The sequence below is a fragment of the Megalopta genalis genome, chromosome 4 (genome assembly GCF_051020955.1).
Source record: "Megalopta genalis isolate 19385.01 chromosome 4, iyMegGena1_principal, whole genome shotgun sequence".
Taxonomy (NCBI): Eukaryota; Metazoa; Arthropoda; class Insecta; order Hymenoptera; family Halictidae; genus Megalopta; species Megalopta genalis.
In genome coordinates, this window is record NC_135016.1 from 16,059,461 (window position 1) to 16,086,753 (window position 27,293).

Genomic DNA, 27,293 nt, shown 5'->3' on the forward strand with positions numbered 1-27,293 from the left:
ACTGAACTAACTCACTTGAATTTTTTTTAAATGATAGAGGGACTAGTCTACTAGACGTTGATTGAAATGTTCCTTTTCTTAATATTGGTATTACTTGGAATGATAAAAAAATTTTAAACACGTCTTTCGTAGATCTCAGTAACTTATATGCATATTGAAAATTTTATCGAAATCGGTTCACGTTGTTATGAGTTTTTTGTTATGAGTCGCAGTTTCATCACGATTTTGATCAAAAACTATAAGAAATCTGCAATCTTTTAAATCCTTCAACGCCTGTCGCTCGACTCTGGGTTAACCGATTTCGATCAAATTTTGAGCACGCATATAAATTACTGAGATTTACAAAAGGCATTTTTTTAAATTTTCGTTGAAATAAAAGGTACAAATAAAAAAGTTAAAAAACAAGGGTTTCTGATTTTTTCTTTTCATTTCAAGTAATAGCAAAATTTAAAAAAAAGCTTTTTAGTCATCGTCTAGTAGACTAGTCCCTCTATCATCTAAAAAAAATGCAGGTCATTTGGTTCAGTTTTGAGAAAGTTATTGCGTTTTCAAAGGAGTACGAACACTTTTATGGCCCACTGTACGTATATAAAGTGACTCGCAAAGTTTCGAAACAGGTAATAACTTTTTTAAAGAATCAAATGACTTGAATTCGTCTTAGTTATTAGAGAGGGACTAGTTGACTACAATATTTAAAACATTTTTGCAACCATTGCAATTAGTTGAAATTACAAAAATAGATGAAAGGTCAAAATCGTTTGGCGTTGTTATGAACTAAAATCAATTAAAGGTTGCAAAAATCACTGTTTTCCACGTTTTTGGACAATTTCGACCGATAGCTGTAATAAAGCAATATTGTCAGAATTTTTATCTTTTTCTCGTAATTTCAAATACTTATGAATACTTTTTACACGAATTGTAAGAATCATTAGTACAGCTATTACGGCTAAAGCAGAACAAACGGTTAAATTTGAAAATTGGACTTAAAAACTTAAGACTCTAAAAAACTGAGGACGATGCAAAAGGACGATATTTTCCTACTGATTACAAAAACAAAAAAGCAGTGTTAAATAGTCTCGTCTTTTTAATCTGTTCCAAAATTCCACGAAACAACATCTCACTTCGAATGCCGAAGCCCAAATCGAAATCATCGATTTTATTACAACTTAAAAGTGTTATCGTTTAATATTCGTTTTACTGTTCGGCAGATTGACGTTTCTAGATAATGGAATGAATAGACTGCGGAAGTTTATGCAAAATTTATATGCCGAAATATGCAAAACATATGCAAAATTAATATAGAATATATTCAGGAATATGAAATATAGATGCTGAAACCACAATAACTATATGCAAATTGTATTATTATCTGCACTATTTTTGTTACTTACTATTGTTACTACTACTACTACTACTGTACTTGCTACTATTTATCGTAATTTGCATCACAATGTGTTACGAATTTTTTTCTCTATTCTAGTCATTTAATTACTGACAATTATCAGATAAAATTAATTTAATGTTCTTTCAACATCACAGGATGTGATAGAGAAGCATACATCTGCTTTTTTCAATATCGTGCTGATACATTATCTAGACTTGCAGTCGTTTCATCACTTAAGATGTTACTAAATTTGAAAATATTCCAAATCCAAGATTTATTTTTGGGAGATGTTTATATTTTTCTTTTACTTTTTCTCTACAAGAAGTGAACTTGGTATAGCATAGTAATCAAATTTGAAACTACGTGAATTGAATCATTTAACTTTCATGTGTTCGAGTCTAATCTCATTATAGCATCTGGTCAAATGCTGAAGTCCAAGCCCCAATGAAAGCCAAGTCGTCAAGAAGATTTTCATCCTTGAAAATATCTTGTGTTGCTCTATAATACTGAGTTAGGAATTTAAAAAATAGTGTTTTTGGGAGATTTCTTTCTCAAAATTTTTAATAAAGTGCTTTTCTTTTTTCAACCGATGTTCCTTTATTTGAAAAATCAGGCTTTGTATTACTAAATGTACTTTTTTCATTTAAAAGTATGCAAAAATGTGTAAGTTATGGCAGCTCTCATGAGTGCTTTCCGAAAAAAAACATACTTCGCGGTGATCACCTTCATTCGGTTATCTGAAATCATGTGTACGAAAAATATTTCTTTAGTTGATAGTCTAAAGTCCTTGAACGAAGGATTTTTCGAAATATTGATTTTCGACAAGATGGCACGCGCTCAAAGTGAAAGTTGTAATTTTTTATGAAAAATAGATATTTTTTAGACTATAAAAACCAAAATACTAAACAGAAAAAAAATCCTCCGTTTAAGGACAAGTTTTTTATATGTAAAAAAGGCTGCAAAAATTTCGTCCAAATCGATGCAGTACTTTTTGATACATCGTGACCACCGATATTAAAAATACAGTTTCGAGAAAAACGTGTTTAAAGTTTAACTTATGTTTATTATTCACTCATATTATTCAATCACATGGAATATCCAGGCTCATATTGGTCATCTTTTGCTGAAACACTAGCCTCCAAAACATTTATCTATTGTTGACAAATACAAGTCCACATGTATTGTCGGTTGGACATTTTATTTCTCCGTCACATACCTTACACTCCGCAAGCGTTGAAATTATTGCAATAGCTGTAACAAAACTGATCATTCGATAAATGAAAACTTAATTATCTCGTATAGAATTAAAGGCTCAGTTAATCTTAATTATCTGAATGAAACAATATGAAAGATAGTTACTTCTTTGGTAGTATGAATATGTCTTGCGTAAAACATTGCCGCCTCTAATCATGTTCCCAATTTGTTAGAATCTGATCAACCGAATATATATGAAATATGCAGAGATAAGACATATACAGAGTGTCATGAATTGGTAGTACAACCGGATAGTGGCTGATTCTACGTTAAAAGAAGATGTGTCAAGTTCGCGTGGCTTGTAGTATGACGGGAAGTAGAATCGCCACTTGATTCCTATTCAATAGTATTATTTTTTCAGCCTAAGTTTTTTCGAGAAAACGAAGCTGTGAATAAAACAAATTTAGTCTTTATTATCACTTATTTTTTCAAATAGAATCAACGCCTATCAGGTTGTACCACCAATTACACGACACCCTGTATATTGAAAAAATATGTAATACACAAAACATGTGCAATATGCAAAAATACTCTAATGATAAAACAAACTGTCCAAGTCACATAAATTTTTCTCTTTCGTATAAACATATGCATTTGCATAAACATCTGCAGTCTATTAATGAACTACAAAATACAACCCCTGACAAATAGTATTCTTTTAAAACGCAATACATTTTTTCAAACTGGTCTAAGTGACTTGAATCCTTCTTTAAGTGTTAAAGGTGACTAATTCACGATACAACGACTAGCATACTCTTTCTTAAATCTGCCATTACTTGAAATGACAACAAAAGATAAAACAACACTCGTTTATTAACTTCTTCATCTGAACCATGCGTTTTATATATCCCTGTAACTTATATACAAATTGAAAATTTCATTGAAATCGGTTGATGCATAGTCAAGTTACAACCACTGAAAATTAAAAAATTACCTGTTTTTGGTTTAAGTTCGTAAAGAACTGCGATTTTCACAATTTTCAATTGCTTGTAGCTCATAACAACGTCAACCAATTTCGATGAAATTTTCAATATGCATATAAGTTACCTAGATCTACGAAACTCATTTTTTAAATTTTCGTTCCAGGTACAAATAAAAAACAAGTGTTTCTTATTTTTTTGTCTCATTCCAAACAATGCCAAAATTAACAAGAAGTATTTTATTCATTGCACATTAAACTAGTCTCTTGAACATTTAAAAGAAATTCAAATCATTTAGTGAAGTTTTAAAGAGGTTATTGCATTTTAAAAGGTGATCGAATACTTTTTTCCAAGGGTTATATTTATTTTATATGCATAAAAAATAATACGAATAAAATAATAAAGTGTGAGCATATACCTATTATGGTATAGTGTTTTCATACGATGTCCCTGTATTTCATATTCAATGACCCTAATCGGGAACGCTCTTTTGAAATATCTGTTCCAATTTAAAGACATTGAGTATGAAACACGGATGCCAACTGTTCCATAAATGAAAAATGAAAAAATTGAAGTACACAACGTGGAACAGTATGTTCATGCTTAAAACCACCTCTATTCGAATAAATATATTTTTTATAGTTGATTGTTACCTAATTATATTTGCGTACGTGAATTTATAAAAGAGAAATATTCAAAAACATGAGTAGAATTTGTACATCCACTTTCGTATGTCTTATCTATTTTTTATTGTATTATTTGTGCTACTGTTTCAAATAGGGGTCACAATTGAGCGTTGTTTCACAACAGGTACTATAACCTTACCACCTAGTGTTTCATCCAATGAAAATAAGTCAGAAAATAAAAGTGTAAGATCTGTATACTTGACTATCTTAAAATGTTCATAACAGAACGTAGTTTGCAAAACTATATTCAATTTTAACTAAATAATAAATAATAAATAAATCAATTTGTTATTAAAATTAAGACTAAAAATGTACCATTGAAGTACTTGCACTATTTCAAACACGAGTCCCTTGGAAGCTATTTGTTTTTTTAATTAGATTTTTACAGGGTGCGTTTAGTATTATAAGATCTTCGAACTGCAAAAAAGGTTTTTATGAAATAATCTAAATTTATCCTAATTTTGTATCTTTAACTTTTTTCATCTTTGATACGAGTTTTAAAAAAGGTACTAAAAGATACCCCCATGAAATTTTATACATTGATTGGTGGCATATTAAACTTTAAATTCGTGTTGCTTTAATTAATTCATATTTGTCCAAAATGGAGAAATGTGTCCAATTTTATTCTTATGAATTATGTATTTAGAATTACAATTGTTTAAAAATTTACAATCTTTGAATCATGCATTAAAAAAGGTTCCCAAAGGTATCTTTTTATGATTTTGTATCATATTAATTTAGGACACGTTATATTTGATATTACAGTGGACCTTCAGTGCATAAATATGCAGAAATGTTAAATATAGTAGAGATTTATTTTGACGTTTAGACGCTCAATATACATCATTTTCAATTGTTTATACGATATCCGCCAAAGTCCCGATTCCTCGACGCTTTCAATCGTAAGAAAGCAGTTAAAGTTCATTTCCCACTGTACTTGTACACATTCTACTTATTACACTTATAGTATCCTGTAATAGTAGTTTTGTTACTTTACCATAATTTTTTCGTTAAAATGGAAGAATACTTTTTATTTAATAAAAAGACATCTCGAATTTTTTTAAGCGAAATGGCATTTTTGTATTTAACAATAAATTCACCTTCGCATTTTATTTAAAAAAAAGTATTACGATACATCACTCGAAAATTAAGAGTTTGATAGTTTTAACTTTTTTTCCCGAACGCTGGTATACTAGAAACAATGTGGCGACCTACCTAACGCGTTTGATTCGGTTCAGAAAATGTTTCCGAGGTCCGAAATCTTCAACAGCTTCTCAATAGACAGGCTCTTTAGGTTATTTAACACTGAGAAAAAGGAGCTCGAGCTGAGAGAGGTTAACCTCTTTGAAACGCGTGCCAATTTAGTAGCAATTGTCGCCCGAGCAGAAGTGTCTCTAGTGTCTTTGTTTTTCCTTTTCTTCTTGTACCGTGGGTTCCAGAGGAGGACCGGAGGAACTGTAACCTGCGGACTAACGGGACCAAGACAGCCGGAGGTTTGGGTTAAAGCTGGAACCAAGACTACTCTCCACTGCCGAGGCGCATTCGACCGGGCCGTTGGGACGACCAAGTCGAAATGAGATAGGGCGAGAGAATCGGGACGGAGGGGAAAGATTGCCGGAGGAGCAAGCTGAAGACGGGTATCAAGATTGCACGGTCTATAAGGGAATATTAGATCGCTGCGGATGAAATGTCGGATTTTTACCGCGACGAATTGCGTTGCTTTTTACGACGACGCCACGGGAATTACTAGAACTATTCTTTCTTCCTTTCTTCCCTTCTTTCACTCTTTCTTCCTCTCTGTCTGTCTCTCTCTCTCTCTTTCTCTCTCTCTCTCTCTCTCTCTCTCTCTCTCTCTCTCTCTCTCTCTCCTTCCTCCTCTTTCATACAGTCGAGCACTCGTGGCGAGAACACATTTCCGCCATGAGGTGTCGTCTAACCGGAGTACGCTCAAAACTTTCTACTTCGAATGTAACAAGAAATGTCCAAGCATTTAATGGAAACCGAATTTGTTTCTGTCTACAGCACCAGCGCGTTTTTACGTTGGGCAATCGAGGTTATGTCCGGATAGCACGGGTCCTCTAACTGTCGGTTCAGTTCGAATTCTCGTTCACAGATGCCGAAAGTGACGCCGGCAATATTTTAACCAGAGACGGGACTGCCTCCTTGAGCTTTCACGCTTTCCAAGCTAACGCGATTTTCAACGAGCGAAGTCGCTTAATCCGTTTCATCGAAGTTACTTTACCCGCGTTCTCGAATAAGATACAGGCGAATTTTTCACGGCCATTTCTGCGGTGGACAATTTACACGAATTCGTCGAGTAGCCGGCCACTCCGTATTGAACAGCGCGGATGTGTATGTTATTCGATTGAGTTAGCGGTAGAGTGGTTTAAAGTTATACGAAATCCGTACGGTTAAATTTACATCGCACAGTCTTCACGCAGCACAGCGTTTCGAGCTCGGACACACAATGATAGAGGTTGGATTCATTGAAACGAAAAGGGATAGACGCGCATCGATAGGCTGCCGCGACTGGGAAAGCAAACGCGCAAGGAAAAAAATTTTATTTCCAGTAATTGTCGTCGTGCTTTTATAATTACAGCACCACTATATATCTGAGATTCTTCTGATTAAAATGAGTCCACACACGACGGCAATCGAACGTCGTTTATCAAAAAGCTTATTATTATAAATTGCTTATTAATTAATTCGAGGAGGGCGTAATTTAATCCGATATACATGGTGTTTGAGCTCATTTTAATCAGAAAAATCCCAGCTATTCATCGATGTTACGATAACAAACGCAAGGCAAACTAAAAATGACAATTTGCCAAACCACGATCGTCGTTGCTCTTACATTGTCGTGCCGTACTCGAGTCATTTTTTGCTAGGACAAAATGTTCCGCACGCGAGAATTTCCACGCTGGTTCCCGACACGATGTAAATTTAACCGTGCGCCACTGTATAGTCTGGATCGCGCGCGGCAGGGGTCCATCGCAGCGAATGAGCCACATTAGTATCTGTCTCCGCGAGCGAACGTACCTTTCTACGTTTCACGAGCGAAAGACAGAAAGGGATCTCCCGTAGACCGGAGCTGCCTGATTTCAAAAGAACGCCGTTTCGTAGTTTCTTTGTGACAGAGGATGACGAGCGTGAGGAGGAATAAGATAATGGAAGTCGAATACTTTCGTTGGGGGATATTCCCGAGCCATCGCGAAGAAAACGGGAAAGCGAGATGGAAAGAGGCTTCTATGACATCTGACGGAGGGAAAATTCGCAATATCTACGTACCACGTATAATCCATATCACGAATGTAATAGATTTAGGGCAAGGAAGTCCGCGTGCTCCGATCGATCAAGACTCGTGAGCGAACGTGAAATAAACGTAACCGTATTTCTCGTGACGAATTGTTATGCGCATCCTGCAAGAGGAACGACGCGTAGTAAATCCGAAGCAATTAGCGGTAGCAATTAATCGGTGCTCTTAATTGAAGGAACGCTCAGGCTCGGCAATTCTGCGAAACGGGAAAAAAGAATCTCGCGTAGAACCTGCGATCCCCGGCGAACCGTGAAAACGACCGAATCAGCGGAGAAGCTTAATAAGCGAGCTCCGCGCGCACAAAAGGTCCGACATTTCGTATGCACCGATCAAACAATATTCAGGGATTTCTCGCGATCCAGCGTCAGGCTGTATCTCTTTCATTTTTTTCACCAGTCACTGTTCCAGTACCCTCGATCCCTCCAACGCTTGTTCCCGGATCCGTCTTTCTTCCGGTAAACAGGAAACATTCGCTCGCCTCGCTCGCCGGAGACGGAATACTTCACAGTTCACCCCTTGCACTACGATTTCTTTCACGTTCGTTACCACTTATGCAGCTTTTAACAGTTTCACTGTCATGCAAACCATCCCGGAAATTGCATAAAACGAAAGCATTTTATTTAATCAGATTAAAATGCTTTGTACTCGCGCGCGCGGGGATAACTAACTTTACATTTATCGAATAAGGCGTATTCAATTTTTCGTTTTTAAATAGACAAAATAAGAGAATACAAAAATGTAATATGTTATATTCGATAAATGTAAAGTTAATTATCCCCGGAAATAAATTTTTAAACCTGAACGTATAATTGCGTCACTTATACTTCGTTCAACGAGAACTGACATAAAATATAAACAGCTGCACGCGAGCGATGCAATTTTCGGGCCTTTTTACACGAGGTTACCCTGCGTGCAAGGGCCCTCGATGAGGATCTCCTAAATTTCGTCCCTGTGCATTGTTGTCCAACAGTCGATCGCTTGAACACGTTCTGTTTACATTTTGTGCCAGTCTTGTTGAACGTTGTATACATATGTGTCTGACATAGCAGTCAAAGTGTTTGCTAAGTTCCTTGATAAAATTTTTATTCCTTACGTGACTAAATTCACTTTCATTCATAAACTATCATAATAGAAGAATCAAATTTTGTTTCGATTCAGAAGGAACAAATAACATCCACATTCGATGGCTTATGTATGAAATCTTCGTCACTGGTTTAACTCATTGTTATAGTGCAAGGAGTTGAATATATCCGCCCCTATAGATCGATAGTGTATACAAAAGAATACATGCAGCTTCTTCTCTCGCTCGGCAGAACTCTCGTCCTCCAGCAACGCGCGACGGTAAACGGTGAGTGCCCGTGCAACTTACGCTCGATGTAAAATATTTTGGCTGGTGCGATTGATGCCGCAGATTTTCTCGGCTGCGTGCCCATTTGTTTAGCAACCTATCGGACGACAAGTTTTATCGCACACGATATCGTTAACTTGGATTTTAAAAATCTGTTACGCAGGATGTTTCGCTTGAAACAAATCACCTACATATCTTCTCCAATTGTGATGTTACAAAAAATTATCGTATATGGAATGACGAATACGATGCAAATAGCAGTTTCTTCTTTTCGAGATCATTTTTTCCGGAGTTTTTAAAGGTCATCGATGTTGATTAAGTGCACATTTCTGACGTTAAAATACATTTTGACGTGCATGATGAATTTTCCATGAAATGACATTCGACTCCGAGACTCAAAACATGACCTTTGGCTTCAATGTAGTTTAACGTCAGCTATACGATGCAATAAAAAAAATGCATTTATATGCAAATCAAGATCGAGGATCTTAAAAACTCCGTTAAAAATGATTCTCAAAGATAGTCGAAGATACAATATTTTTTGTGGCATCCCTGTTGGAGAAGATATTTAAGTCTGCTGTTTTAAGCGAAACACCTTGCATACCAGCAGTCATGAACAAACGATGAATTTTAACATCAGTTATATATGTATTGCGTAACTGTTACTTATTTATCTTGTTTGTTTCGTTTTGAGATCTACAGATGCCGTTTTTACTATATGGTGAAGACTCGAAATCTCTTATGGCATAGTCCTGAGTGGTCGAGTCACTTCGTGGAGTAACTTCTCCCTGTTATGGGAGAATTTTAATTACGTTTGCCAATCTTGCAAATTTAAGTGAGCATCACTACAACCCGTGAAATAACAAGTTTAATTATATAGTTTGTCGTTGTCGGAACAAATGTGCAACGCTTACTTCTTACCTTCAAGTGGTGACCACTGTTGTAATATCACTAGTGGCAACGTAACGTCAAATGGACTCTCAATCAATAATGATGATTCGACATCAAACTAATTCCGTATCAATAGTAGTGACTTGATATCAAACTTGATGTCAAATCATCATTAACACTTTACTGGCCGCTGGTACAACATATGTATAATGCGCGGTGAATTCGGGAAAAGTCACTACGCAAGGAGTGGGGACAGACGACGCATGCGCGGGAATCCCGCATAGCTCTGCGTCGCGTCGCGCGTCGACATCGTAGTTCAGAATTATAATATCCATATAGTAGACGCGCCGCGCCGCTATGCAGGACTCCCTGTAGTATCGGTGATAGAAATTACTAGTTATTTTCGATTCGACCGAGAACGAGTGCGAAATCGCAATTTACCTCGATTTCTTTAATCTTCCATTAGGTACATACATTTCTATTTAATGTATAAATATATAATTTACATATTATTTATAAATATATAAATAATATTCAACATTTAAATTTAAATATTTGTGAAGTTTACCTGACAATTGATTGCTGATTTACAAACTGTAATTTAATTATAATTTTGTGTATTTGTAAAATAGCAGTTTAATCCAGGAAAAAGCGTCGGCTCCTATGAAGGTTTTTCATAAAACCATGTGGCCTGTAAATTGTCATTTGATACGGAGACAATTTGACTTCGAGTCACCACTATTGATACAGAGCCAATTTAACTTCAAGTCACCGTCATTGATACGGAGTCAATTTTCCGTCAAATCACTACTATTGTAGCGGCATGGAGTCAATTTGACATACATCACCACTTTTATTGATGACCTTCTAAACAACAGCGATTAGAAGTTTTCCGATTATGCTCATCACTTAAAAGGCAAACAAAATTTATATTTATTATGTGCCTACATTTACTTGACTGATTAAATACTGATGACAAGAGAACTGAATCTTACTGCAACTTCAAAGAACGGAATAGCATTCATACTTAACAAGTTATCTAGAAATCCTCGTCAAGAATCAGACTCGTTGAAGTGCGGCAAGGGATTAACAAGCTTTCAAATATTGTTTCACTTAATAATCGAAACATGACCTCTGACTTCAATCTATTTTAACGTTAGCTACACGATGCAATAAAGAAGATATGCATTTATATGCAGATCAACAGAGAGGATCTCAAAAACTCCGTTAAAAATGATCCTCAAAGACAGTCGACTTTTTGGAAATATACAATATATATATTTTTTGTGATATCCCTGTTGGAGGAAAAATGTTATTTGATTTTATTGCTTCGGTTGATTCAGTAATCGATAGTTGAAATTGCCAATTTTTGTTCTTTTGTTCTTGATCTTAGAGTCGCATCCATATCTTTGGTTATTAGCGATTATTCGTTGAGGATATCGACAAATTTTGTACGATAAATCCTTAACTGTGAATTGTAAATTTTCAACAAGTAGTCGGAGCAGTCATCAGTAAGTGATGCGTAGACCGCGGATTTTATGAATTCATAATGAAACTGTCTAAGTCAAATACGAAACAGTGGAGTTGTTTAAAGAATTTTAAACTGCTGTTGCATCCCTTTTAGCTCATTAATATCACGGACAAAAGTCGTAGACATGTGGATGTATAATGTACATGCCCCCGGTCGAGCTGTAGATACAGACAATTTTTATTTTACATGAAAATCTGCAGTCTAGTAAAGTGTTAACACGGATTTCTTCAATAAAAACAACCGTATGTATTTTTCAAGTTAAGCACAGCTAAGATCTTTATTTTAGAACTTTAGAAGAAGTTTTTAATAAGTCGTTTAATACTGATAGCAGTTTTATTCTTAAACTAATAAGTCCTTGTCAGTAGGATAATTCAAAGATTTCCTTTAAACTATTATTTGATAAAATTATTATAAGCAATTCAAAACTCCCATTCGTTCACGGTTTCATTAACAATGAAATGACTTATAACTAGACTGTGAATTTTGTGCATTTATAATAGAAATGAATCAAAGAAATATTAATATAAAAAATTATATCCTACTTTGGAGTAGCAATAATTTTCAACTTTTTTTTATTTAATCCCGTAGATTTTGACTAAAAAACTCCGAAAATGCAGATTTCGAAGTTAGCAATTCATTGGTTTAAACGTTATACGTGTGCGAAGTTGAAGAATTTTAAGCGTTTCTCACAGATAAGGACGCCGCCATATTGGTATGCACTCAAACGTTGTCCAATGAGCAAAGACCGCCACATGGCAGCGCGAGCACAGGAGCGGCCATCTTTGGAAGGTAATTCAAATTCCTGATACTTACATTCAGAAGAAGCGGCAATTGATTGGATTTAAATATCACTGACGGTTATTAATCGTTTGCACGGCTGTACTTGATTCTGAATTTGATTTATAAGAGAACATGGATTCTAATTACATTGCTTTACAATGTATTTTACACACTATCGATTTACGATGCACTTTACGTACTGTCGATTATCGCGATAGTTCGTATTCGTGATCCCAAACAGTAGCAGCTTCATTTGTATTGGGTTAATTGCAAAATTTATATTGTATTTATATTGTATCAACTAGCTAGAAAATATTAGGAATTCGAATTATCTCTCAAAAATGCTCTTACGCGCTCGTCGTGCCACCTAGTGGCTCCGCTTATTAGACGACGGTTATGCACATACCAAAATGTCGGCATCCTTATTTTCCAGAAACGCTTAAAATCCCTCAACTTTACAAACATATAACTTTTGAACCAATGAATTCCTAACTTTGAAACTTGCATTTTTACAATAGCTTTCGCAACAGTTTTCTTGTCAACATCTACGGGATTACACAAAACAAAGATGAAAATTTTTGGTCCTTTAAAATAAAGTTTAGCCGAGATAAGATATGATATAAAGAAAGATCGGAAGTATATTGAACAACACTGATACATTATTTCCAAGCTTTAAGAACTATTAAAAGAATAAATACAGTTTTGTTTAACTCCTATTTCCTACAATCAATGTAGGAATTTTTTATTTTGCATAAAGAGTCGCAATTTATTTATAGTCATATCTTTTCATTACAAAATATTGTGCTATGTTTTGAGCAAAGTATGGCGACAATTTTTGACCACCTTTAAAACAATACATATTTAATATAACTATATTTTATTAAAATATCGTTACATTATTACTTCAGTATAACAGATAGTTTATATAAATTTGCTAGGGCTCCTGATGAGTATTAATCGTTTACTGCAATATGGTAACGCACTTATATAAGAAATACTTTTTATATAATATCTATATCTATATCTATATATAATATCTATATTACAATATTTGTACAGAATTTATATTTCTCCAGATGCGATAATTTTGCTCATTATTTTACTCATTGAAAGAAGAATAGACTTCGTCGCTAGAAATAATTTTTTAAATAAGCATGTAGAGACGAGTTTTGAAATAATCTACGAATAATAATAAATAACAGTGCGTATTTTTTATGAATATAATTATACACATCATTGGTATAATTTATGTTTGACTTGCTCCGTTTCGTAAGACTCTAATACATACATAGTACAGTAATTTCTCCAGGATTCGCCGAACTTCAGTACTCTCAGATTTGCGCTGCCTTTGATATTTTTCTAATGCTTTTTTTGTTACAATTACAATTTGTGTAATGAAATAAAATACGTTATTTGCTACGTATATGGTTTAAAGCATGTCGTGTTTGGTATCATTTTAACTGGAAAAATCTGACCAATATATTAAAAAAATGTTCATAGATAAAAAATTAGAAAGAAAAAAGTTAAGGCATCGTTTTTATTTTAATATTATCGTGTCTTTGTGACTAACTTTGCATTAATGTGCTTTTAAATTTGCCTACTGTTCTGATTTTCATTCTATCTCTCTCTCTTTCTCTCACGAGATGTCGGTAACTATAAAGGCGAGCCACGAGGCACGAAGAATCATGCCTTAGCAGGACTTAGTAGTCTCATAAGAATACTATAAAAATATTATAACATTTTAAATATTATTATATTTATATTAATATTTATACGTATTATATACAAAATATTCGCATCTTTCGATTGTGACTAAAAACATTTCTGGGAGAAGTTACTGTATTTCCATGTTTATGAAGTATTATAGAATCTCGAACTGAACAATCATTAAAATATACAATACACTAACTGTATTCCCTATTTTGTTTTTATTGGTTGCAAAAATGAACGCTTTTCTATTTTCAACCAGATTCACAAGTTTATTGAAAAATAGTTGTGAGATCTTAAATCATTAAAGTGGTAAATATTATTATCAATGACTTTACTCTGCGTAAACTTTGTTGCGACAATATGTATAGTCCTCACGCGACAAGAAGACACCTTTGTGTTTACATTCCCCCACTTACTAGTTGGCCCATTGTCGCAGCTAGTAAGAGGGGGAATGTAAACGCAAAGGTGCCTTCTTGTCGCATGAGGACTATACATATTGTTGCAACAAAGCTTAGACTATAAATTGAGCTAACAAATTCGTTGAGTTAAATCGATAGTTTCGATAATTGCCAATTGATTTCAAACGTGTGTCCGTTGAAAGCTGTAACGACATAAACAGATGGTAATTAGATGGATCCATGTAAAAAGTATCATTTATTACAACACCGTAAACAACATGAGCTATTCACGCGTTTTCAATCGTGATTTCTCCAGGACTAAATGCAATTTCTATATAGTATATTGTGTATCATGTACATATCATGGAGGAAGTGACCAATATCGTATCACTGGAGAAATGTTGGGATCTCGATGGAATCTGTAGAGTTTCTTAAACGTAGTTTCAAATAGTTGGCACTGTTAGTTGCATATTATTCAAATTCTTAACCCTTTGCAGTAAATTTTTTGATCCGTAATTTTCATAGCCTAATCAAAACTCTTAAGACTTATAAAATGTGGAAACTAATTTTTAAAATTTTCGATAAAAGGTTTGATGTGTTTTTGCTTTGATCTTGAGAAAAGAAACTTAAAAACACGTTGCAAATAAAGATTAAAGAATACATTAATGATGCTTTCCAAAACAAAAGAATAAAATATTGTATTTATGAAACACGTCTAAATCACAGAAAAACAATAATCTAATCGCGGCTTCTTAGATATATTTATTTATTTTAAGTAACTCAATAATTGAAACAAATTTACGTCTTTCTTCTACGTATCTTTATGCAAAATAAAAATCGTCTATGTCGACTACGATGAGCAGTGTTTACGTAAACATTATGGTAATTGTTCAAATACACTACACTCGTTTTAAACATAAATGAAAGTATCTTTAATTATAATATATATGGAAAAATAGGGACTATTAAAGAAAAACGCTCTGATAAATATCTCGCGCTTCTTTTCTCAGTATGAGCATGGAATACACATATAACCTCACTCTCTACATATTCCGTACGCACTCTTACATACTACCAACCTCATATCCACGCATTCATTACCAACCTATTCACATTCTCATTCCACTTCGCGCTTGTACAATGAAATCAACTCTGGCAAACATGTATTTTTCTCTTGATAGTGTTAATATGCCGAGAATAACTTGACCATATACCTTATTATACCTTCTGATGTTCTCAATGTTTTGTGTTTCACTTGCTCATTTCTGTTATAAATGCCTACAATCCATTGTCTATTTACGATAGGACGAAGTAAATGTAAATACAGCATCATAGACTATACTTGGAACGGTACGAAATGTACTGTTCGAATAATAGAAAATTATAAGAGTTCAAATAATGAGTTGAAATAATGAGTGTTCCAATAGTTAGGGTTACACTGTATAAGTTTAAATGCTATTGTTTCACGCCATAACGAAATACATACTTGATATTTCGAAAAAAGTATCCCGCTCAAGGCCATTGAAAAGCATTTAGAAGCTCCGAGTTAATGGGGCCGTGTAATTAAAAGCTAAATGAGGCTTATAAGTTAACCTATTATTTAACCTTACGTTAACGCAACATTTCTCTCGAATTGTGTTTCGGTGAATTTATATTATTGAATTTCATTTTTCGCACAGATACAAAATCTGATTTTAAAGATTTACTTATTATTTTTTTTATAGTATTTAGATTAATTTCCATAGATAATTCTAGCATCATAATGCAATGTGTTTGGTTCTGTAAAATAACATACAGGTTATTTTATTTAACATGCTTTACGTCAGATCTGTTCAACAGGCCTTGCGGCGGGCAAGGGCAAAGTCACGGGCTAAAGGCAAAGCTACGAGCAAACGCTTTAGCGAAGTAGGATCATGTGATTGATGCCTGCGTCACTAGGGCCTATGCCATTTGTCCGATGCTCATTCTATTTCACTCAATCTCGACATAACTTACAGTCGATCAGCCAGTAACGTGTCGTTACTGCTGGGGAGTTCCACAGCAAGCTAAGGAAGGGTCACCGTTACCCTCGGAAGTGGGGGCTAGAGCCCGCTGATTGGTGTTTACCCTGGACTCAGAATCGCTGCCCGTAGCGGCAAGCTGTTGAACATCTCCGTTTTAAGTTATTGAGAGTTATCTTAGTTTCTTGCACAAAATTATCGATTTGAATTTAATTGGAATTTGATAGTAGAATTGATATGCTTTTCTATACACTTTTACATATAATGAGAAAATTAATACGTAAAAATTGTCTTTTTTCTTTATATGGGATTTAATGAGTTAAACAGGAGAAAACGGGATCACGGCGAAGTAAAACGAAGCAACGTGGAAACATGATCCAGTCGCGGGATAGCAAATTATACAGTAGAAACATTGTCGGAAGAGACTCGGATTTACGGATACTGTAATTAAAGTAAATAATTCGAAAATGTTTTTCGGTTAGTCGCAACCAAATCAACACTCGTGCAATTATGACAAGAACACTGAAATCTAATTACCGAATGAATAATAATTAGGTTGCTGATCTTTATGCAAATTCTCACTTCTATTCGTTATTTTACATCAGTTAAAATTAAAGAAAAGTTTCCTTCGACAATTTGAAGATTACTCATCGTGAACGGATAACAAAAATGCCCTCAGCGTGTCTTGTTCATTTAAACATTCTTGCATTTTACAAATCTATACATGTCATAAATGTATACAGATCTGCAGTCTATACTTTGTTCAACGAGAACTGTCACAAAATATAAACAGCTACACGCGAGCGATCGTGATCGAGCCACGGCCGATCACAATTTTTGGGCCTCTGTGCATGCAAGGGCCCTCGATGAGGGTCTTCTAAAATCCGTCCCTGAGTATCGTCGTCTAACAGCCACTCAGCTGCAATCGCAACACCAATCACGTGAGAAAATTTTTTTGCGGGAAAATCTTTTTTATATGCAACAGTATACAAGAGGATTATATTTACAGGTCAAAATTAGTGAATACATGCAGTGCGAATAATTGTTTTATTTGTTATTATTAGGTCGTTTAACTACGTATGCTAGCTGCAATCGAGTTCCCACTCGTTTTCGTTATTCTCCCATAGCACCACGTTCTGCTTCTGTAAGTCGTACCTATACGCGCAGTTGACAGCAGAGAAATTGTGAGGTTGTAAATTAAACGAGGCGACAGATGGAGTCAGGCTTCGAGTGTCTAACAAAGCCCTTCGGAAAATGATCCCTGCGAAAAATTATTGCAACATCGTGTCATCCGACACTCCGGAATTGAAGCGTTGGGGTATTTTTTCAAAACGGCAGAAAAGCCTTAAATCTTTGACTATTTCCTCGCTACGGTAATGTCGTTCGAGATTGGTAATGCGATTATAAACCCTAGTTGACGAAATTATGGGATCTTTTTCAAGCTTAACAACCGACATCGGCCGAGGGTGCCATCCTGAGATGCTTTCTTATTGCTCGTACTTTCGCTGCCGACAAAACCGAAGAGACAAGAGCTGCCAGTTAATCCTGTAGCATAATGCGGACGTCATAAAATAGATATCAAAAATGGTGTTTATGGGAGAGGAATACCACGACTTCGTAGTAATTGGCCTGTATACGACGCTTCGAACATCTCCGCGAGGCATTATGAACAAAACACGACAATGGTATTCGGTATCGAACAAAACGGTAAGATTTGCTTTAACGCGTGAGACACAACCAAAGTTTCACGTGACACCGGAATAAATAGTTTGAATCCAATTTCAATAAAAACTTGTACAGTAAATTCTTCATAATTGATGCTCTGATTGTACACAAAAATGGACAATTTAGGAAGAGGAGATACGATTATTCGAGCCTTGCGGCTCGATTTTATAGTTGTTGATAATCGGTAACTATAAAAACGAGCCGCAAGGCTCGAATTATCGTATCTCCTCTTCCGAAATTGTCCATTTTTGTGCACAATCTGAGCGTCAATTAGCGAGAATTTACTGTGTATGGTGCATCAAATAATTCATGGAACAATTGTTTTGATGCGCCATCGACTTCAATCGCACCCATTCAAGTTTCACAGGAACGAATCGCTACGATGAAGACGACGTTCGGAGGACTGTTTTAGCTTGCAAGGTGCTTCTGTGAAAACAAATGTCGAAATTAATGATAGTTTTGGACATCGCTAAAGCGTTTCAAGAATTGTTTGTTATGCTCTCTTATTGAATCAGACCTGGCCAAAAATACGAATTCGAACAACGAGGCAAAATTTAGCGTATCGCAATAAACCAGAAACGCAGAAAGACGCGCTAATAGTATTTCCTCGTAGACGAATAATCCGAGATAACTATCAATACATTCGATGTTCGAAGGACTCTAATTTCTAACATCGTAGAATGCTCTAAAGTCTATTTTAGTAAATCTCGTTAGTTGTAATAAGATTTGCAGATTTTTTTATAAAATAAAAATTGTCTCCATGAATTGCACTATACGGTAACTATGTAGACATTACTTTCTCTTTTTAATGATTTTAGTGAGTTGAATACGCTATTGTTTTTTTAGCACTAAACTTAGTCGTGCCGGTGATTTCAATCAATTTAACATTTCTGTATTTTAAGATTGTTGGCATTGCAGAGTCTCCTTTGTAGGAAATGATTGAACAGACATCTTAATTCAAGCGTACATTATAACGAAAATGACGCCGTATCTAAATAAATTTAATCTGGCCCTTCTTCTAAAATGACACGAGTCAGTCGTATTTAATGCTCGGTAGGTTCAATATTAAATCCTTAAATGTTTTTTCTGTCATGCACTTCTGATATACCGATTTTTGTCACGGAAGCACATCCGCAGTCTACTTATAACTTTATTTATAACTACAATTTTGTGTCTTCTCCTAATGAATGACGGTAATGTTGCAAACAGTCATTCAGTTTGTAGTCGCGAAACAGTTCTGTTTATCTACAAAGCTCCTATCTCTGAGAGCGCAGATGTTGTCTTGGTCGCATACGGAAGTCGATGGGCTCAAGGCACTTCAGTTTCCTCAGCCAACGAAGGCAAGGCGAAGCTCGGGCAACACTAGCGTAACTTGCCAGTCGAAATACTCAACGCGACTGCACCTTTCCTTTGCGTTGACTGTACGCGCGCGGCGTGGTAGCAATGACGATGGTGACAGTATTCGCGAAGATAGAAACGGTTAGGGAACCCTAACGAAGTTAGAGTGGGAGGATTTCGCGCCGAGCTCGCATGCTTACGTTGGGATCGCTTTGCTGTGTATACAGGACGGGATATTTACCGAGAGAGAGAGAGAGAGAGAGAGAGAGAGAGGGAGAGAGAGAGAGAGAGAAGGAAAAACAGGGAGAAAGAAAGAAAGGAAAAAGAGCGAGAAAGAGAGAGAAAGAAAGAAGGAAACGAAAGAGCGGTGAAAGAGTGAGAGAGCGCGAAAGAGAGGGAGAAAGGTAAACCACCGTGTTAAGAGAGTCGCCACCTGCGACAGGCGAAAGCTCGAGGAAGCGTCGGTGCAGAGGGCGTGAGCGTAGAGGATCGTTTAAAGAGACGAGGAATATTCATCGGTAGCTAGCTTAGAGGCGTGCCCGATGAAAGCTTCGTCTTTGTAGGAACCGAATAATTTACGAGCCGGAGAGAGTAGAGAGTCCCGCTGCCAAAATTTTCGGAAAAGTATGCAGTGAATATTGAAGAGGCTGCGTAATGAGACTAGTGAATCTTGAGAGCTTAAATACTTGCATCCGGATCGTTATAAGGAAGAATTTTTGTTACGAGTGTTACCACTCGAGATCGTACCGGCGAGATCCCTCCGCAGCGTCTCACGAATGGGCCGCGAATCTTCTATGAGCCGAACAAAGGTTGCCTTTCATTTCGCGAGATTAGCGTGCTTAACTTTTTCACTATAGTCTATAGTGACTATAGTCTCATACAATGTGAAACGCTTGCTGAGTGCTGTCGGTGGTGAGTCCTCAGCAACGACTACAGTCGCTAAACGTCAGACGCTCGCTGGATAATAGTGGTGAGTCACCCAACGTTTGACATACATTGAGAACTACCGATGAGTAGTCGGCGATACCTATGGTTCATCCAACGTCTGACGGTCGCTGGATTCTAACGGCGACAGTAGTCACAGAACGTCAGACGCTCGTTATCACTGGCGGAGACTATAGTTGCTAAACGTAAGACGATCATTGGTAACTACCGACAGGATTGCACCGTATCACAGTAGCGCATTCGCGAGCGGAGTGATCGTAGCGGAAAGGTTAACGCTGGCGCAAAAATCTCTTACGAAAAGTTCGTTTGGAACCGTCGTTGCCAAGGCCGAGCATTGGCTTCGCGACGCCTTGGAGAAAAAGCGATTCGATGCGGTTCCATGCGATTTGTTCAGAATATTCTCCGCACGGGTGTATAGTGCAAGGTCCTGAGCACAGAAATCTTGGGGATTTTCAAACCTTTCGCTGCATACACGAAAACCACGGAACATCATGCGCGAACGTTTTCGTTCTTTTACGTAGGATTTCTTTGGCGATGTACAGGCTGTTCGCTCTATTATTGTCCAACCGTTTTCTCAAGATAGGTACAGTAATGTTCATTTAAGTTGTCAGCTAATATCGAACATTTAAACGACGAAGACAATTTTGCGTATTTAATTAACACGTTGAATGCCATGGGGGCCACCGGTGACCGGCGCGTCCAAATTAATAGAAATATATATATAATTTAAAACAAATGTCAATATCTAAAATTTTGTATTATTACCATCGTCAATTCAAACAGTAACCCCTGTCGTAATTAACACGTCAAACATGGTTATACACTGTAACTTATCTATTGCAGATAATATTTCAACATTACATGAATCACATAAAAGAAAGTTTATCGTGGCGCCACGGACAATTTCTGTAAAACCGGCGTGGCATTCAACGTGTTAAACGAAGGAGTGGGGATGTGGGATTGATATATAGTAACAGCTGAACTCGTGCAGGTTTTTCGAGCCGCAGCTTGTAATAGCTTTGCTCTGATGAGCTGATGATTCGCTGCTGGTTGAACGCGCGGTAAGGTGGTGGGGATAGAAGCGCTTGCTTTGGGAGGTAGAAGAACGTGCAGCAGTCCAGTATTACTGTACCGATATCTGCAGTTTCATTCGGTACATTTGATCTCCACTCTGAGGTCCCGTCTCCTAATGGTGGCGCATTACTGTATGCATACGAAAACAATGACAATGGGGCACACGATTAGGTTGAGGAAACAAAATTATCGGGCAGAAGATTGTAGTTAACCCTCTGTGCTGTAACAAGGAATCAGGCTCTTCATGAATGATTCATACTCAGTCTCCTAAATACGAATGTTATTCATTTCACCTAAATGGACACAAAATTGGATTTCTCTGTTATCAAAATATTGGCACGAAAGTAAACGAAGGCACGCAAGGGCACAAACATTGTCTCGTTCTATCAGAACTATTGAGAACGATGAAGTGCTAATCAACGTAGCTGTCAAAAAAATCGTATCGCCATGTATTAATATCGGATCTCACGGAATTTCAAGGTCATCGGTTTTGTCTTTAACCGTATGTATCCCAAGCAGCGCGATCGCGCTGTTTATATTTTGCGTCGAAAAGGCCCAGGACATTTGAATGCTATAAACAATTGACGGTGCATTCACAGATTGTCAAAATAGCACGCTCAACTTTACTGACTTTGCTTTAATGTAAATAATACAACAACATTTTGTATTTCATAGTTATCTTCTGAATAATTGTTACCAAACTTGAAATATTGATAAACTAATAGTACATATACTAAGACAAGCGCTATCGCGCTGTTTGGCATATTTCGATCGTGTTTTTTCAATGATCCCTGGGACTCAAACGGTTAAACAACGTATGCGGTGTTTTTGCGCCGTTGTGTAACAACCCAGGTTCCAAGGTCAAGACAAATTAAGCGATCAGCTATATTGTGACCTTCGTGTGACCTTGACTACAGGAATACCAAAGTATGTGCAAACATTGGTCAGGAAACTGTAAGAGTCAAAATATCGTCTGTTTATGGTCTAGGACAGTGGTGTGACCTTAGCACATGCTCAATTTTCTCAACGATTTTGTTACACAGGATCACACGAAGATGATAATACATCCTTGTTCGTTCGGTGCGACTTGATCTCTGCGATCACGTCACATTAATAGGAACATACATAATACATAAGGATGTATAAGACAATATCGATTACCTCGAAATCACGAAAAATATGTGTTCGATTGTGTTCGAAAATTTGTGTTTTTTGCTCGCTACGATACTGATTTCGTCAACCTAGTTTCTTCTTTTATATTCTTCTTAGATACGTTTGCAATTTTTAAACGAACGCTGTTCAATAGTAACGCAAACGTCCTGTACGTGCACAAATATATTTATTTACTCATACGTATTTATTATTAAGACGCTATTAAGTGCTATTGTCATTGATATGAATGCATGTTAATTTACTTGGATAATCATCATTTGCGAACGAAGTAATCATTTACGAAATGAATAATTGCCTTGGGAAATCATTGTTAACGATTACCGAGATCGGTTGCCACGCATACATACAGGGCGGTCCGTGCGACTTGTGCACCTCCTGCAGCCTTCAAAATATGTGTTGGGCAACAAAAATTATGCATACAAAAGTTGCATGGCTTGAAGAGCCACACTGTGTAGTGCATTTATTTTTTTGTAGGTGGAGATATTACGGAGATTCGAAGATCAAGTTTCTTTTCCTAATAAAAATAATATATTTTTTATATCAGAATATAGCAGAATTACGATTTCAAATCTAACAGCTAACGAGTGATTTCGCTGTATTTTTTGAAAATTTTCTTCCCTTTCCACCGACCTGTGGAAATTTATGAGATAGTTTAATATCCAACTTGATATTACATGATGAAAATTTTCAAAAATTGGAGCGAAATTAGTCTTTAACGATTAGGATTAGTACTGACAAAGGTCAACACTTTTTTACTTAGAATTCGATATTCTTCCATATTCTGATATAAAAAATATAGTATTCTCATTTAAGAGAAGAAAGTTGTCCTTCAGATCTCTCCGAAACGCCTTCACCTTTAACAAAAATAAATGCACTATACATTTATTGCACTGTGCAGTGTGCTCCTTTAAACCATGCAATTTTTACATAGAAGATCTTTTTGTTCGGAGCATATTTTGCGTCGCATATTATGCAGGGGGTGCGCAAGTTGCGTGGACCCGTACAATTGAGAGGCGTGCGTGCAGGCATTATGAATTACTGTAACATTGCTTTCAAGAGTGCGTTATTATTATACTCGACGGAGAATAAACTATTATTCTACAAATCCTACCGCGCTACGACCGTTCCTCTCGATTATGCTAGAAGTCTAAGCGAGCGTTACCAATGTACTCCTGCGATCGATGTATTAAGCGAATAAGACTGCGTAGTATGAAGCACAACTCTTTTCAGTCTCGAAACAGGGATATGCCGGAGATGGTGAACCAATAAACATTTAGTAACGTTAATTTTAACGATAGCTCACGTCGTTTGTAGCAACCTCGAAGCAATACGATACAGGATTTTTCTTACAGTTTATACGGATAAGGGGAATACGATTCGTTCATCGTGAACTTGTTAGAGGAGGTACTATCGTGAACGACACGTGTGTACCTCCAATTTGTTGCTGATATTCAAGCGATTTTGTACGTTGGCGATAATGCAACGAAAGGTTAAATCTTGCCCAAACTTTCTAAAGGCTTTGAAATGTCAGCTCAGGGATGAAAAGTACTACTCGCAAATGAAACAAAGATGAAGAAAACGGGGAAAGTGGGAAGAAAAGAAGGAGAGGGAGGGGAATCAAGGTCTCTGAATGCCCGATGCCGATGGAGAGAATGTCGCGAAGATGATCTCGTTTTCGAAATAAGAACGTGGTAAAGGTCGAGCGACGCATGGGTTAAGGATCTTCGGTGTACAGCCACCAGTGGTGGGGCGCTGCTTCCTGCGGATCACGTGATCAGAGATAGAGAGGGAACTTTACGTATAGAGTGCGGACACCTAACCTCAACAACGCCGCCTATCTCCAGTTTACACGCAAAGTGCCCCCTCTACCACTCGTCACGTGGCCTGCAAGTAACATCCCATCGCTGACAGCCGCAGCCACGCATGCACACATATAAACTTCAAAGTTTCACACGCACATACGTTCACGTACGTGTAAATATTCGGGTCGATCGCGATCCAGATACGAACGGTACAGACACCTGTCGTTTCATCCACCTTCGGATGTTTTCCGTTTAAACGATCCTGCGGCTTTTCTCGAGCCGGAGTCACTAAGCCGGCAATACCTTCCAAATTGTTCGTCCGCTTTCGCTATCTTCGCGAAGTATACTTATGAATGTATATTACGTACACAGACTTTTGATTTGTATCGTTAATTATTGCCATAATTTCGATCTTTCTCATGGACAAAGTAAGGAGAAAACTGGAACATGATGAAGGTTTTGTTAAATTTCAAAGTACAATAGAACCTCGACTATCCCTCTATTATTCGAATACGTTTCACATATGATCAGCTCAATCTATAAGACAATCTATGTGCAAAACGATTTATTGTAAAAATCAATAGATATCTTTAGATCTAAAGGATGCAGAGCAATGAAGTAAATTTTTTATAAATGTGTGTTTTGATCGGCAAATGTAGTCACATTAAAAAATTCCAAAAGAAATTATCCGTTTGAACAATATTTCAGAAATAAAATTTTTATTTTTATTTTTCATGATAACTGTTTATCCATTTTCATATAAATTCGTATGGGTAACTTAAGGACCCAAATAGGGGAAATGTATTCTTGAAATTTTTTCGTTTTAACTATAATTATTATACACATAATATTTGTCGGAGAAAGAATTTCGTTTAAACAAACAACTTCTCTGCGAATTTTTTAATGTGACCATATTTGCCCAGCAAGGACATACGTTTTTAAAAAAATTCATTATTCTACACCCTTTAGTCGTCGAGATAACTAAAAAACTATGGCTTTTACTCTCGACTTTGAGGGTTGTTTCAACCCCCTGAATACGGATCATTGCAGATGAACAAATATTTTTGAACAAACTATATCATACTAAGATTTGTTGAATGTAAATTATCCGAACGTTCATGTCAGCCATAGTTCCGATAATCGAGGTTCTACCGTATTTTTAGCTACGCTGGGTATAATTGCTTTACTCGTAGCTCGTAAAAACTGCGATGCAACAAAATCTTTGAATTGATATTCATTTCATTTGAATTGATCAAGCACGGCATTACGTGTTTGAATTAATAGAGCGACAAAAGTGCTGATCATTTTCACGACGCTAAACTTAACGTACCTAGAGAGATCGTAAAGGTCGAAAATTTGTTTACGTATCTGTGTTAAATATTCCATTTTCAGCCATCGTTGTAACATGCATTTTTTTAGCCGAATCAGCTGTTTTTAAGAGGCACACCGTTCGGGTAACAGAACATGCATGTATTAGGATATTCAAGTCAGATTAAAAAACACAGTTTCGTGTAACCTTTTTTTGCATTTTCTGAATTTACAGAATTTCACGTAAGAGAAAACTTAATGGATTTCTTTTAGAATGTTACTATCATAGCTCCGGATCGATTAAATAGAAAACAACCATCATCACTTAACCCTTAAGAGTCTCTGAAATTATGAATTGTCATATTGATAGAATACCATTGTCTATGACGACAAAACTCCTTCTGGGATCAGTGATATCGCTTTCGGAATATCCTCCATCAAATTATGTGTCTGAAGGAAGGCCGATTCGAACATGTAATCTACAAAATTAACACATCAGTATTGCTCAAACAAAAGTAAAATAAATTTTGAACCCTTCTAGTGTTGCGTTAAAATATAATGTTTATATGTTTCTTAAACATTGAATTACTTCGAGTTAATGTTCAAATGGTTGCTAAGTAACGATAAACTGAATATTAAAGTAAAAGTAATGTTAACTTAGTAAAGAAAACTGTTTACTCCTAGAAGATCTTTACATCTAAAGGATTCATTGACATTTCGAGTTCGTTTGTCGGGAAATACGCAAAATCATTATATAATCGATTTAATTCCGTCCATCAAACGACTGCATATTTACGTATTTCATAAATACTTCTGGTCTGTTGACTTTGCAACTTTTCATGTGAAAAATCTGCGGATACGATGCTACGGGAGGGGAGGGGCGGACGTTCGATCTACGAGAAACCATACGATTTCCTGTATATAATGTTGTTATTACTGGTTTATCCGACTGCGTCAGTAAAAAACAAGAATAACATTGAACAAGTACGATCTCAAAGTAAACTTCGTCGTATCGGTCGATAACACTGGATTTTAAAGGATTTTTAAATCAAAGAAAAAAATACGTACTTCGTCTTACCATGACGGTCGATGCTGCTAAGAAATACTTGAAAAATTTCGTTCTATTATCGATAAAATTATATCGATATATAGATAACAAATATGAAGTATCGATAAAACCGATAAGGTATCCATATAATGATCATATCGTTAAGGTAACGATATACTGATAATATCGATCAAGTATTGATGTATTGCAAATAATTTGATACATCGACAATATCGTCGGGTCACGGATAATTCGATATATCGATAAAGTATCGATACGTTACAGGTAATTCGATATATCGATAATATCAATGAGGTATCAGTACGTTAAATTCGGTATATTCGATAATTCGATATATCGATAATATCTACAAAATATCGTCAAGCGAATAGAAACTGTAAAGCTCAGTCGATCGAACGAAAGTGAATTATGATGAATTTATTATTTCATCAAACGTTTTCTATTTCTGTTTGTACCGATAAAAGACGGCATATTATTTTATGTAATATTTCATTAGACTGCGGATTTTTAAACGAAAGAAACTTGTCCGCGCTAATTGCACGAAACGGAGGCTGCGCAGACGTTTCTTTCTTCAATTATTTTATCGAGTCGGAAATATTGTAATAATATTTTCAAATTCATCAAACAGTTTTCACTGATTT

General features: G+C 36.1%; 1 protein-coding gene across 1 annotated transcript in view; it reads left to right on the forward strand.

Moving 5' to 3' along the window:
* LOC143259277 (potassium voltage-gated channel protein Shaw-like) overlaps nucleotides 1-9,309 on the forward strand; it is a 421,748-nt gene extending 412,439 nt beyond the window's left edge. Inside the window, exon 5 of the mRNA XM_076520713.1 lies at nucleotides 5,684-9,309. Within this exon, the coding sequence (XP_076376828.1) occupies nucleotides 5,684-5,748 (65 nt within the window). The 3' untranslated portion in view covers nucleotides 5,749-9,309. The remainder of the gene's footprint in view (nucleotides 1-5,683) is intronic.
* The last annotated feature ends 17,984 nt before the right edge of the window (nucleotides 9,310-27,293 follow it).